General features: G+C 42.4%; 1 protein-coding gene across 2 annotated transcripts in view; it reads left to right on the top strand.

Annotated features, from left to right (window-relative positions):
- Positions 1–14,928, top strand: part of LOC105495458 (kinetochore associated 1) — a 100,637-nt gene that overhangs the window by 2,984 nt on the left and 82,725 nt on the right. For both annotated transcript variants that reach the window (XM_071070897.1, XM_071070896.1), the window contains exons 2-8: positions 3–173; positions 5,035–5,155; positions 8,702–8,817; positions 10,289–10,367; positions 12,648–12,725; positions 14,204–14,238; positions 14,781–14,891. In XM_071070897.1, coding sequence (XP_070926998.1) covers positions 45–173; positions 5,035–5,155; positions 8,702–8,817; positions 10,289–10,367; positions 12,648–12,725; positions 14,204–14,238; positions 14,781–14,891 — 669 coding nt within the window. In that variant the 5' untranslated portion in view covers positions 3–44. The remainder of the gene's footprint in view (positions 1–2; positions 174–5,034; positions 5,156–8,701; positions 8,818–10,288; positions 10,368–12,647; positions 12,726–14,203; positions 14,239–14,780; positions 14,892–14,928) is intronic.

Below are 14,928 nucleotides of genomic sequence, written 5' to 3'. Positions count from 1 at the left end.
AGGAAAGACAGTGGTTCCTGACTCAGGAAGACAGTCTCAGAAACATGTGGAATGATATTGAGCTGCTAACAAATGATGATACCGGAAGTGGGTACCTGAGTGTCGGTTCAAGAAAAGAACATGGAACTGCTTTATATCAAGTAGATATGCTAGTGAAGATCTCTTCTGAAAAGGTAGTGATTATTACACTGACTGTTTCATTAACAGAATTTTTACTGGGTGCTTAGTAGGCCTACTGGCCCACAGTAAATATTTTGTGAATGAATATAGCAGTTCCTCAAGGAATCAAGATTCAATCTCAGATTGCTAGAAATTCACATCTGAATACCCTCTGCATCATGTTAGGATCAGTATTTTCACGACTGAAGGATTCTTAGTTCCTCTTGATATTTCATGCATACTAAATATGTGTAAGTTGACGCGAAGAGCATTTTTTTTTTTTTTTTGAGACAGAGTCTTGCTCTGTCACCTAGGCTGGAGTGCAGTGGTATGATCACGGCTCACTGCGATCTCTGCCTCCCAAGATTCAAGTAATTCTCGTGCCTCAGCCTCCCGAGTAGCTGAGATTACAGATGTGCGCCACCATGCTCAGCTAATTTTTTGTATTTTTGTAGAGATGGGATTTCACCATATTGTGCAGGCTGGTCTTGAACTCCTGGCCTCAAGCAATCCACCCACCTCAGCCTCCCAAAGTGCTGGGATTACAGGTGTGAGCCACCGTGCCCGGCATACAAAGAATATCTACCACTAACGTAGGAAATAAAATGTTACCAATAGAGTTAAAGGCTCTGAGGGTCCATCCCTGAATCTGTGTTCCTCCTGTTCCCTACCAGACTCAAGCACCCTGCTGAGTATGAGGTTTATCCATGCATTTCTTTCTACATTTTAACTTTCTTCTGTTAGTAATTGCACCATTCTTGCTCCATACCTGAAACCTTATTCTTTGCCTTGCATAGAAGGTACTATTAGGTGGGTGTGGCGGCACGCACATATAGTCCCAACTACTTGGGAGGCTGGTATTTAATTCTTTTTTTAATTAAAAAATTTTTTATTTTTACTCAAATGGATTCTGACAGATAATTCTCTTAATAAGAAAAAAACCTAGAACAAAAGACAGGGCATCCACTGGGGATGTTATTCCTAAACAGAATGAAATTTATGCTTTTGACTTTTTTTTTTTAAACTGGCTGATGGGATTTAAAAAAGAAATCATTCTTTGTGCTGCTTTAAGCTTGTGTCTGTTGAACTGTGCTGCCTTTTTTTTTTTTTTTTTTTTTTTTTGAGACGGAGTCTTGCTCTGTCACCCAGGCTGGAGTGCAGTGGCCGGATCTCAGCTCACTGCAAGCTCCTCCTCTCGGGTTCACGCCATTCTCTTGCCTCAGCCTCCCGAGTAGCTGGGACTACAGGCACCCGCCACTTCACCTGTCTAGTTTTTTGTATTTTTTAGTAAAGACGGGGTTTCACCGTATTAGCCAGGATGGTCTCGATCTCCTGACCTCATGATCCGCCCGTCTCGGCCTCCCAAAGTGCTGGGATTACAGGCTTGAGCCACCGCGCCCGGCTTTTTTTTTTTTTTTTTTTTTTTTTTTTTTTTTTTTGAGACAGAGTCTCACACTGTTGCCTAGGCTGGAGTACAGTGGTGTGATCTGGGCTCGGCTCACTGCAACCTCTGCCTCCTGGGTTCAAAAAATTCTCCTGTCTCAATTTCCCAAGTAGCAGGGATTACACATGCCACCATGCTACAAAAAATTTTTGTATTTTTAGTAGAGATGGGGTTGCCCAGGCTGGTCTTGAACTCCTGGCCTCAAGTGATCCACCTGCCTTGGCCTCTGAAAGCGCTGGGATAAAGGCATGAGCCATTGCTCCTGGGTTGTACTGCTTTTAATGTACCATGAATCATATTAAAGGCAGCATAGTCCAACAATAAGATAACTAATGTAGGATAAACATTAATTATGAGTAGTACAAATAAATCTCATTGTATTTTTTGGCATTATTAGAGGCAAAAATTTAAAGTACAGCATAATTTTTAAAAATTTTTTGAATCCTTCAAGACATCTGAAAGCACAGTTTCTATGAGGAAATGACGTCTATTTTTTAGTATTTTTGTTTGTTTGTTTGTTTGTTTGTTTGAGATGGAGTCTTGCTCTGTCGCCCAGGTTGGAGTGTGGTGGCGCAATCTCGGCTCACTGCAAGCTCTGCCTCCTGAGTTCACGCCATTCTCCTGCCTCAGCTGCCCGAGTAGCTGGGACTACAGGTGCCTGCCACCATGCCTGGCTAATCTTTGTATTTTTAGTAGAGACGGGGTTTCACCATGTTAGCCAGGATGGTCTCGATCTCCTGACCTTGTGATCCGCCCACCTCAGCCTCCCAAAGTGCTGGGATTACAGGCGTGAGCCACTGCGCCCGGCCATTTGTATGTTTGTTTTTTTTTAAGAGAGTTTCTCACTCTGTAGCCCAGGCTGGAGTACAGTGACGTGATGTTGACTCATTACAACCTCCCACTCCTGAGTTCAAGCGATTCTCCTGCCTCAGCTTCTGGAGTAGCTGGGATTATAGGTGCCTGCCACCACGCCTACCTAATTTTTTTTTGTTTTTCTTTTTGAGACAGAGTCTTGCTCTGTCGCCAGGCTGGAGTGCAAGTGGCGTGATCTCAGCTCATTGCAGCCTCCGCCTCCCGGGTTCAAGTGATTCTTCTGCCTCAGCCTCCTGAGTAGCTGGGAATACAGGCATGAGCCACCACGCCCAGCTAATTTTTGTATTTTTGGTAGAGATGAGGCTTCACCATGTGGGGCAGGATGGTCTTCATCTCTTGACCTTGTGATCCACCCACCTCAGCCTCCCAAAATTCTGGGATTACAGGCATGAATTGCCGTGCCCGGGCTTTATTTTTTAATATTATCAGGAGCCTTAAAACATGGAAGTGGCTCAGGCCTTTCTTGACCTCAAGGTTGCTGTTGAAAAATAATAGTGTGTGTGTATAGAATCTTGGATTCTGTCAGGAACTAAAATTCTATTATTAGCACAGGGCATATACTTATCAACATGTTTTGAACATCTGCTATGTTCTGAGCCCAGTATTAGGCACTTGGACATAAGATGGCATTTTATTCATTCCTTTTAGGATCTTACCTTAAAGTTAGGCACACAGGACCCAAACAATAAAAGATATTTAGCTGTGCAAGTCATTATATGCTAAATGCCAAATGAACAATACAGACAGTAAATGAGTAGGAATTCAATCGATGGAGAGCTCCTTTTGGGTTGAGCAGTTTAAGGAGCATTTCCTTAAGAAACTATGTGTGAGCCCGGTGTGGTGGCATGTCCTGTAGTCCCAGCTACTCAGAGGCTGAGGTAGGAGAATGGCTTGAGCCCAGGAGTTCAAGGCCAGCCTGGGCAACGTAGGGAGAAACGTCTCTAAAAAAAAATTAAAATTAAAAATAAACTACACTTGCTTTGGGCCTTAACAAGGAGAACAGTTTAGGCAGGGAGAACTGTGTGTGGACAGATCCCTAGAAGATATAGTGCCGTTCTTTTTTTTTTTTTTTTGAGGTGCAGTCTTGCTCTGTTTCCCAGGCTGGAGTGCAGTGGTGTTATCTCGGCTCACTGCAACCTCTGTCTCTCAGGTTCAAGTGATTCTCGTGCCTTACCCTCCCAGTAGCTGGGATTACATGTGACCTCCACCACGCCTGGCTAATTTTAGTGCCATTCCTTGTTGGCAGTGCCTTCGTGTAACCTTTTACTAGTTGAAGAAGCAAGTAAAAAGATAAGAAGGAGGCCGGGCGCAGTGCCTCACACTTGTATTCCCGACATTTTGGGTGGTTGAAGTGGAAGGATCATTTGAGTCCAGGAGTTCTAGACCAGCCTTGCCTACATGGTGAAAACCCCATCTCTAAAACAATAAATAAATAAATAAATTGGCCAGGTGTGGTGATGTGCATGTGTAGTCCCAGCTGCTTGGGTGCAGGAGGCACGAAGATCCCATGAGCCCAGGCGTTTAAGGCTGCAGTGAGTTATGATGGCATCACTGCATTCCAGGCCGAGCGACAGAGGGAGACCCTGTCTCAAAGTAAAGGAAAAAATAAGGTAGAAGAGGGATCAGAATGTTGGGGAATTTTCAAGGATTACACCTGGAGAAGATGACTTTTGGAATAGTCATAAAATGAGGTGAATAGCTGCATTTTGTCAGAGAAGAATAGGACTAGTTAACATTTATTGAGCATATACTATGTGCAAGGCTCTCTTATAAGCCCTTTACATGAATTCGTTTCATCTTTATTCAGGTGAACCTTGTTGGTATTATTATTATTATTACCCTTTTACAGAGAGTTAGTTGACACATTTGCCTAAGATCACTCAGCTAGTAAGGGACTGAGCTTCCTCAACCACTAATCTGTCCAAGTGCTTCAAGACAGCTATGTGTGGGAAGCTCTCGGCAACAGAACTGAATACTGGAGACTCTGATTTGGCTTGTCTAGTGTTTTTAAAAATGTTGACTTAGCTGCCAATATTTAAAAATCAGAACATGTCACATAAAGATCCAGCTTCTGCTGATGAATGGGCAGGTATGGCCATGCCAGTGCTGCATCCCCACCGGGCTTCCCACTGGCTGGTGTGAAGCAGATTCTATTCTTTCATGTCTGTGGGGGTGTGGACCCTCCAGTTCACAGTTCACCACCATTCCCCTGCCTAGCATATCCACGACACCAAGACTTCATGCCAATCTTGATTAATTCATTATGTTAATGCCTGGCTCCTGCATCATAAAGTCAATCCTGAGGAAACAAGGACTTGAACGTGAGAATCCCTTGCCCTTCCTGCCCATCCTAAACTGTTTTTCTACTTAGCATCCTGGATGGATTCAAGATATACCATACAAAGAAAAACTCGATGATTAAGTAGATCGAGGGGCAAAGAAAAAAAGCCTGTCAAGTTTTAAAGTGGGGTATTGGGGAATTTGATGATACTATTGATAAGTATTGTTAAACTCGTATAAAAATGTTTGAATTTTCGTCATGCTTTTCTCTCCCACAGGCCTCATTAAATCCAAAGATACAGGCATGCAGTTTAAGTGATGGGTTTATTATTGTAGCCGACCAATCAGTGATATTGCTTGACAGTATTTGTAGATCACTTCAATTGCATCTTGTCTTTGGTAAGTATAATGTAATGAAGTAAGATAAGTTGGAAGTCAAATATCTGCTGCCAATTTCTGCTGGATTGCCTCCTCTTTATTATTTCTAAGGTTTCAAATTCAACCAATTTCAAGTAATTAAGCTTGAGTGCTTAGTGCCTTGTTTGTGCTGGGCACTAGAGTCAAAGGACACTGAGATCCCTTCTCTCTTTAAGGGGAAATACACATGTAAAGCAACAATTTAGTTTGCTTGCTTGTGTTAGAATACTATGGAAAACACGAGCTCATTTGTGTTCAAATTCCTGAATCTTGTATAGAATTTCGGTATCATTAATGGATATTTGCATATTTTTAGAATGAATAGCTCTCTAAAAATCTTTTAACATACTTATGAATTAATTCTTCATCAAGCTACAAGACTTCAAGTACATGCAGATGTGGACTTGAGAGTGAATTAAAGCCGGACATGGTGGCTTTATGCCTGTAATCCCAGCACTTTGGAAGGCTGAGGCCCCTGGATCACTTGCGGTCAGGAGTTCAAGACCAACCTGGCCAACATGGTGAAACCCCATTTCTACTAAAAATACAAAAATCACTCCTGTAATCTTTGTACTTTGGAAGGCCCGGTTGGGTAGATTGCCTGAGCTCAGGGGTTTGAGACCAGCCTGGGCAACACGGTGAGACCCCGTTTTCTCTAAGAATATACAAAAATTAGCTGGCCGTGCTGGTGTGCATCTGTAGTTTCAGCTACTTGAGAGGCTGAGGTAGGAGAATTGCTTGAACCTGGGAGGTGGAGGTTGCAATGAGCCAAGATCATGCCACTGCACTCCAGTCGGGGTGACAGAGCAAGACTGTCCAAAACAAAAACAAAAACAAAAATTAGCTGGTCATGGTGGCATACACCTGTAATCCCAGCTACTCAGGAGTCTGAGACAGGAGAATTGCTTGAACCCAGGAGGCAGAGGTTGCAGTGAGCCAAGATTATGCCACTGTACTCTAGCCTGAGTGACAAGAGTAAGAGTCTTGTCTCAAAAACAAAAAAGAGTGAATTAAGGGGTAAATCAATGATGGTACTGAGCTTAGGCAAGAATATTATGAAAGCTTTTTTTTTTTTTTTTGAGATGGAATCTCGCTCTGTCGCCCAGGCTGGAGTGCAGTGGCACAATCTCAGCTCACTGCAAACTCTGCCTCCTGGGTTCACGCCATTCCCCTGCCTCAGCCTCCCGAATAACTGGGACTACAGGCACCCGCCATCATGCCTGGCTAATTTTTTTTTTTAGTAGAGATAGCGTTTCACCGTGTTAGCCAGGATAGTCTCGATCTCCTGACCTTGTGATCTGCCTGCCTCAGCCTCCCAAAGTGCTAGGATTATAGGCGTGAGCCACCACACCCGGCCCCGAAAGTTTTTTCTTTCTTGAGTAGAAATTTTTTTTTTTTTTGAGATATAGTCTTGTACTGTCACCTAGGCCAGAATGCAGTGGTGTGATGTTGGCTCACTGCAACCTCCTCTTCCAGTGTTTAAGCAATTCTCCTGCCTCAGCCTCCCAGGTATCTGGGACTATAGGCACCCATCACCACGCCCTGCTAATTTTTTTTTTTTTTTTTGTATTTTTAGTAGAAACAGGGTTTCACTATGTTGGCCAGGCTGGTCTTGAACTCCTGACCTCGTGATCCACCCGCCTCGACCTCCTGAAGTGTTGGGATTACAGACGTGAGCCACTGTGCCTGGCCTTTTTTTTTTTTTTTTTTTTTTTTTTTTTTTTTTTGCTGAGACAGAGTCTCGCTCTGTGGCCCAGGCTGGAGTGCAGTGGTGTTCTCTCAGCTCACTGCAACTTCCACCTCCCAGGTTCAAGAGATTCTTCTGCCTCAGCCTCCTGAGTAGCTGGGATTACAGGTGCCCGGCACCGTGCCTGGTAATTTTTGTATTTTTAGTAGGGTCGGGTTTCACCATGTTGGCCAGGCTGGTCTCAAATTCCTGACTGCAAATGATCCACCTACCTTGGCCTCCCGAAGTGCTGGGATTACAGACGTGAGCCACTGTACCCGGCCATTGAGTAGAAATTTTAAGAGACAGATAGTTGTTGAAACTTTTACATAAGAACTTAGACAACTGAAAAGGAAACAACGCATGCATTTTGGAACATATCTTGATTGCAACATGGAGGCAATAAACTTGTGTTTTATGAAATCTTGACGTATTGACCCTGATTAGTCCACAAGATTCACAGTTTCTTCTATGAAATGGTGGGATGCGGTAATGATGAACCATTTGTGGAAAGATACTGTGGCAGAATAACTTGTGTTCATAAGCCAGTTACATCTTACTGTTTTTCTTGTCCCTTGCCTTTCTGCTTTGTTTTCTGTTACCTTAGCCTTTTTGCTTTTGCATGAATACAACAGGCACTTCCCACCCGATGATCTTTCCTCGAGCTGTGCCCACCGTCTGAATGCTCTGAATGCTCTTCCATCTTAGCCATTTGGCTAATTTCCTCACCTCTTTCATGTATCCTGTGAGCTTTCTAATTAACACTGCAAAACGCACCGTTCTTCTGAGGTCTCTTACCTGGCTCTACATTTTTTTTCCAGAACATCTATCACCTTCTTACATGTCTTACAGTTTGTTTATTATGCTAATTGTTTATCAGCTATTTCCTTTTTTTTTTTTTTGGGACAGTGTGACTCTGTCGCCTAGGCTGGAGTAGAGTGGCATGATTTCAGCTCACTGCAACCTCCACCTCCTGGGTTCAAGCAATTCTCCTGTCTCAGCCTCCTGAGTAGCCTAGATTACAGGCACATGCCACCATGCCCAGCTAATTTTATATTTTTAGTAGAGTCGGGGTTTCACCATGTTGGCCAGACCAGTCTCGAACTCCTGACCTCAAGTGATCTGCCTGCCTCGGCCTCCCAAAGTGCTGGGATTACAGGTGTGAGCCACCACGCCTGGTCATTTATCCGCTATTTCTGCCTTAGAATATGAACTTTGTGATGGTGGTAATCTTTTGTTACTGTTCTCAGATATATGCAAAAGGCCTAGAACAATGCTTAGCATAAAGTAAGTGCTCAATAAATATTTGTTGACCAGCTGCGTGCAGTGGCTCACATCTGTAACCTCAGCACTTTGGGAGGCAGAGATGGACAATCGCTTGAGCCCAGGAGTTCGAGACCGGTCTAGGTAACATGGCAAAACCCCATCTCTACAAAAAGTACAAAAAATTAGCTGGCCATAGTAGTGTGTACCTGTGGTCCCAGCTACCTGGGAGGCTGAGGCGGGAGAATTGCCTGACTGAGCCCAGGAAGTCTAGGGTGCAGTGAACTGAGGTGGTACCACTCCACTCCAGCCTGGGTAGTAGAGCGAGATGCTGTCTCAAAAACAAAACAAAACAAAAAATATTTGTTGACTGAATAAAAGTCAACAACATTCTTTTTTACTTTCATCACATCTGTTTTGCAGTATTTAGAAGTAACTTAAGGAATCGTTGGCTTTTTAATGAGAAAAATTTGTATTTTTTTTGTATTGGAAATAAGGATTTTCAAAGGAAGCTTGTAACTTTTATTTGAAATTTTTAGATACTGAAGTGGATGTAGTTGGCCTTTGTCAAGAAGGAAAGTTTCTTTTGGTTGGCGAGAGAAGTGGCAACCTACATCTTATTCATGTAACATCAAAACAAACACTACTCACTAATGTAAGATCTTGTTATATTTTAATTTTCATTATTTAAATTCTAAATAATCTCTTAGACAACTAAAACTTCAGCAAACTATTACTTAATATGTGTTTTAAATTAAAACAATGTTTTTTTGAACAATTAAGCTTTGAAGGTGTTACCACAGCTTGAATCCTGAGTTTTTAGCTCTCGTGTAAATAGAAATTAACACCAGGTCAAACAGAAATTTTCCCAGGGAAGGTTTAGTAGGCTTGTGGCTCAAGGAATCTCAAGGGAACACCATATGGGAAAGGGATGCCAAGTGCTAGCTTCCTGAAGGGTTTATAGCTCTTGTTGTTTTGAGGAAGCTGAGGTGAGAAAAGTGATTTGTAGGCATGTAGAGGCAGGGAACTTTCAGCACCTGTGAATTGATCGCATCCTTTTTCATGTGTTGTATGTCTCATTAGCATGTTAAATCTCCATCCCTGGGTATGATTTTTAGTATCATAATTAGGTTAAAATGAGGAGATACTCGGTTAAAGGCCAGGGCTGAAGTCCGTCTTGTGCTCAGCTGGCTGGATCTGGTCAGGTGCTAGAGTCCTGCTTTACTAACCTTGGAAGATGGTCAGGTTTTTATTAGGAATGCTAGAGTCCCACTTTAACAACTTTGGGAGAAGTAACTCCAGGTTCTTGTGTGGTTGGGAATTCAGCTTGGTCAGCTAAGTCAGGAGCAGGCAGCTTGTTAAGGGAAGCAGGAAGGTAGAGGAGGGAATGCCCAGACATATGAAGCCTTTGGGGTCTTGCTTACAATGTCTCTTGCCTGCCAGAATTGAGTTTCTTCCCTGTACTGAACGGTATTTTAAATTAAAAGAATGTTTTTTTGAAAAATTAAGCTTTGAAGGTGTTACTATAGCTTGGATCCCAAATTCTTGGCTCTCATGTAATAGAAATTAACACCAGGTCGAGGCCGGGCGCGGTGGCTCAAGCCTGTAATCCCAGCACTTTGGGAGGCCGAGGCGGGTGGATCACGAGGTCAGGATATCGAGACTATCCTGGCTAACATGGTGAAACCCTGTCTCTACTAAAAATACAAAAAACTAGCCGGGCGTGGTGGCGGGCGCCTGTAGTCTCAGCTACTTGGGAGGCTGAGGCGGGAGAATGGCGTGAACCCGGGAGGCGGAGCTTGCAGTGAGCCAAGATCACGCCACTGCACTCCAGCCTGGGAGACACAGCGAGACTCCGTCTCAAAAAAAAAAAAAAGAAATTAACACCAGGTCAAACAAAAATTTTCTTAGGCCAGGTTTAGTAAGCTTGTGGCTCAAGGAATCACAAGAGAGCAGTCTCAAATGTATTTAGTACGCTTGTCCAAAATAGTTTTCCATTTTAAAAGTAAGATGTTTGGAATATAGGCAGAATTATTGCTAATGATAATTGATAACTTTAAAGAATAAAGTCCTTGATTGTAATTTTCTGTGTTTAATTTTATTATTTGAAATTAATTTGCATTTAGGCATTTGTTCGGAAAGCTAATGATGAAAATCGGCGGACTTACCAGAATCTTGTCATTGAGAAGGATGGTTCAAATGAAGGTAAGTTTTCTTGAATTTTTGAATGACTTTTATTTTTTATTTTTTATTTTTTAAATGGAGTCTCGCTTTGTCTCCCAGGCTGGAGTGCAGTGGCGCAATCTCAGCTCACTGCAACCTCCAGCTCCCGGGTTCAAGCGTCTCCTGCCTCAGTCTCCTGAGTAGCTGGGATTACAGGCGTGTGCCACCACGCCCGGCTAATTTTTGTGTTTTTAGTAGAGATGGAGTTTCACCATGTTGGCCAGGCTGGTCTCAAGCTCCTGACCCCAAGTGAGTGATCCACCTGCCTGGGCCTCCCAAAGTGTTGAGATTACAGGCGTGAGTCACTGTACCCAGCCTGAATGACTTCTGACTAATATCTAATCAAAAATTCCAATTTTTGGTTAATAGATTATATAAATTCATTGTTATGTTATCTACATTTTTTCTGTTTTTTTTTTTTTTTTTTTTTTTTTTGTGAGATGAAGTCGCTCCCTCTTGTCCCCCAGGCTGGAGTACAATGGCACGACCTCAGCTCACTGAAACCTCTGCCTCCTGGGTTCAAGTGATTCTCCTGCCTCAGTCTCCCAAGTAGCTGGGATTACAGGCGCCTGCTACCACGCCTGGCTAATTTTTTGTTTTTAATAGAGACGGGGTTTCACCGTGTTGGCCAGGCTGGTCTCGAACTCCTGACCTCAGGTGATCCACCCGCCTCAGGTGATCCGCCTGTGAGCCACTGTGCCCGGCCTTTTCTGTATTTTTTTATACATTTTTTCCTATCAATGCAATTAATATTGTAAGAAACAATTTTTATATTTTAGCTCTTTTTAGAGGTTTAAACATATACTTTTCCTAAATATAATATTCTAAACTTATTTCTACAGTTTCGAGATTTCTATAGGTTACCAAGGAGACATTATATTCTTTTAAAATGTGTTTCTGGGCTTCAGTATATTTATTATATTTTTACTTCAACAAATGTTAACTGGGCCTTAATTTATTTTGATATATCTGAGATTTTTTTTTTCTGGCACATGAAGTTTGTTATTTTAATAAAAGTTTCAAAAGAAGTTAACAATGTTTTTTGCGAATAAGTTACTAGTTCTTTGTAAATAAGTTTTATCTGTAACATTACTATATTTGATTATTAGAATTTAAATGAGCAGGCTGTGTGTGGTGGCTCACATCTGTAATCCTAGCATTTTAGGAGACTGAGGTGGGAGCATCGCTTGAGTCTAGGAGCTCGAAACCAGCCTGGATAACATAGAGAGACCTCCACCTCTACAAAAAATAAAAAATTAGCCAGATGTGTTGGTGCGTGTAGTCCCACCTTCTCAGGAGGCTGAGTTGAGAGGATCTCTTGGGCCTGGAGGTTGCGGCTGCAGTGAGCTGTGGTCATGCCATTGCACTCCAGCCTGGGAGATAGATTGAGACCCTGTCTCAAAAAAAAAAAAAAAACTTCACATTGACATATTTTTAAGGTAGTTCCAGATACCATTTGTGCGTGCGTGCGTGCCTGCCTGCCTGCCTGCCTTCCTTCCTTCCTTCCTTCCTTCCTTCCTTCCTTCCTTCCTTCCTTCCTCTTTCTCTATTTTTTTTTTTTTTTTCTGAGATGGAGTTCCACTCTATTGCCCAGGCTGGAATGTAGCGGTGCAATTTCGGCTCACTGCAACCTCTGCCATCCAGGTTCAAGCAGTTCTCCTGCCTCAGCCTCCTGAGTAGCTGGGACTACTCAGGTGCACACCCCCACACCCAGCTAATTTTTGTATTTCTAGTAGAGACAGGGTTTCACCATGTTGGTCAGGCTGGTCTCGAGCTCCTGACCTTATGATCCACCTGCCTTGGCCTCCCAAAGTGTTGGCATTACAGGCGTGAGCCACTGCGCCCCGCCTCTTTCTCTCTTTATTTCTCTCTTTGTTCAAAAGCCACATTCAGACAGACGCTGGTTTAAATTTTATATCCATGTGCCTTTTAAAGTAACTGATTCCCGGCCATGTGCAGTGGCTTTCACCTGTAATCCCAGCACTTTGGGAGGCTGAGGCAAGTGGATCTCAAGGTCAAGAGATCGAGACCATCCTGGCCAACATGGTGAAACTCTGTCTCTACTAAAAATACAAAAATTAGCTGGGCGTGGTGGTGCACGCCTGTACTCCCAGCTACTCGGGAGGCTGAGGCAGGAGAATCGCTTGCATCCTAGAGGCAGAGGTTGCAGTGAGCCGAGATTGCACCACTGCACTCCAGCCTGGCGGCAGAATGAGACTCCATCTCAAAAAAAAGAAACTGATTCTGATTTTATTTCAATAGGTACCTATTATATGCTACTTCTTACGTACAGTGGATTTTTTTGTATTACAAACCTTCAGCTTTTAAAAATTCAACAAGGTAAGTAATATATTATATTTTTATTATTGATTTGCAGCAATATTTACTAGTTTTATTAATTTAGTAATTAGTAAAATTTTAAGTACTCTCTTTAAGCTTATTTTATCTTAATTGTATTTAGTTATAATTGAGCATACTTTTAAGTATTCAGAGTACACTTATTCTCCTCTATTAGAGCTGGAACAGTATTTGAATAAATGTAATTTTGGTATGGCCTTCAAGGAGCTTAGTTGGGGAGAAAAGCTTCAACAGTTTAGTTGGGAAAGACAAGACATTTGCTATCACAATAATAAATGCTTTTTAATGTGGTGAATGAACCTGGAAATGGAAATGACTATGTAGTGTTAGTAGTGCAGAACAGGGCGGGCGCAGTGGCTCATGCCTATAATCCCAGCATTTTGGGAGGCCAAGGCGGGCAGATCACCTGAGGTTGGGAGTGCAAGACCAGCCTGACCAACATGGAGAAACCCTGTCTCTACTAAAAATACAAAATTAGCCAGGCAGGGTGGCAGGCGCCTGTAATCCCAGCTACTCGGGAGGCTGAGGCAGGAGAATTGCTTGAACCCAGGAGGCAGAGGTATGGTGAGCTGAGATCATGCCGTAGCACTCCAGTCTGGGCAGCAAGAGAGAAACTCTGTCTCAAAAGAAAAATATATATAGTGCAGAACAATAATGTAAAATATGTTTTAAGCTAGTAGTCTGGACCATTTATCCCTCTGAGCCAAGTGAAAGTGTTTGAGGAATGGATTTGGAACAGGTATATAATATTTTATTTTATTTTATTTTATTTATTTATTTATTTATTTTTGAGATGGAGTCTCGCTCTGTTGCCTAGGCTCGAGTGCAGTGGTGCAATATCGGCTCACTGCAACCTCCACTTCCCAGGTTCAAGTGATTCTTGTGCCTCAGTCTCCCAAGTAACTGGGATTACAGGTGTGCACAACCACACCTGGCTAAGTTTTGTATTTTTACTAGAGGCGAGGTTTCACCATGTTGGCCAGGCTGGTCTCCAACTCCTCCTTGTCAAGTGATCTGCCAGTCTCGGCCTCCCAAAGTGCTAGGATTATAGGCATGAGTCACTGCGCCCAGCCTAAGTGACATTTTAAAAATATTGACTTGCCAGGCCTGTGCTAGGTCTTGGGTATATGACAAGATTGAAGATTTGTTTTCCATAGCTTAATGATGGAGCTAGAAAAGTAAGAGCTATTCCAAACAGTGAGAAGTGCAGGAGCATTGGAGTAGGAAGAAGATCCCCTTAGTAGGAAGAGAGGTGGTAAGGGTAAGTATGGAGAGGTACTGGCTGGTCCCCTAAATCTAACATGTCACAGTTTGCGTATTTTGGTCAGGGGCAAAACTTGATTCTCACCAGTGTTCTTTGAACTAGATTGTATTTAATTTCACCTTGACACAAAAGAGGTGACTTGTATTGTTTTATAGATTAATATTATACATTTAGCCTGCTTTCTTTTTTAATGCAGCAATTGAGAATGTAGACTTCAGTACAGCAAAAAAGGTAAGAAAATAAATCCATAGTGTCCTCTTAAAAAAATTACATTTAATGTAAATGTAGTAGTGTTTCTGTATATAATTAGTCTACTTCTTGATATTTTAGAAATTATTATGATACAACATTTTAATAACATTTCTACTTAAAAATACATTTAGGCCGGTCGCAGTGGCTCATGCCTGTAATCCCAGCACTTTGGGAGGCTGAGGGGGCGGATCACCTGAGGTCAGGAGTTTGAGACCAGTCTGACCAACATGGAGAAACCCCATCTCTACTAAAAAACATAAAATTAGCCATGGGGTGGTGACGCATGCCTGTACTCCCAGCTACTCGGGAGGCTGAGGCAGGGAATTGCTTGAACCTGGGAGGCAGAGGTTGCGGTAAGCCGAGATTGTGCCATTGTACTCCAGCCTGGGCAATAACAGCAAAACTCTGTCACACACACAAAAAAAGATTTATAACTGATTGATATAAACTGATTTTAGTGATTTTGTGGAGCATAAATATGTATTATATATATGACATTCTTGTTGTTTTTAATTTTGCAGTTACAAGGACAAATCAAGTCCAGTTTTATTTCTACTGAAAATTATCATACTCTTGGTTGTCTCGGTCTTGTGGCTGGAGATTTAGCAAGTGAAGTTCCTGTGATAATTGGGGTAATTGTTTTTATAAAGTTTTGTTTTTTTGTTGCCT

This window comes from Macaca nemestrina, chromosome 10, assembly GCF_043159975.1.
Source record: "Macaca nemestrina isolate mMacNem1 chromosome 10, mMacNem.hap1, whole genome shotgun sequence".
Classification (NCBI taxonomy): domain Eukaryota; kingdom Metazoa; phylum Chordata; class Mammalia; order Primates; family Cercopithecidae; genus Macaca; species Macaca nemestrina.
This window is presented reverse-complemented; position numbering and strand designations above follow the sequence as displayed.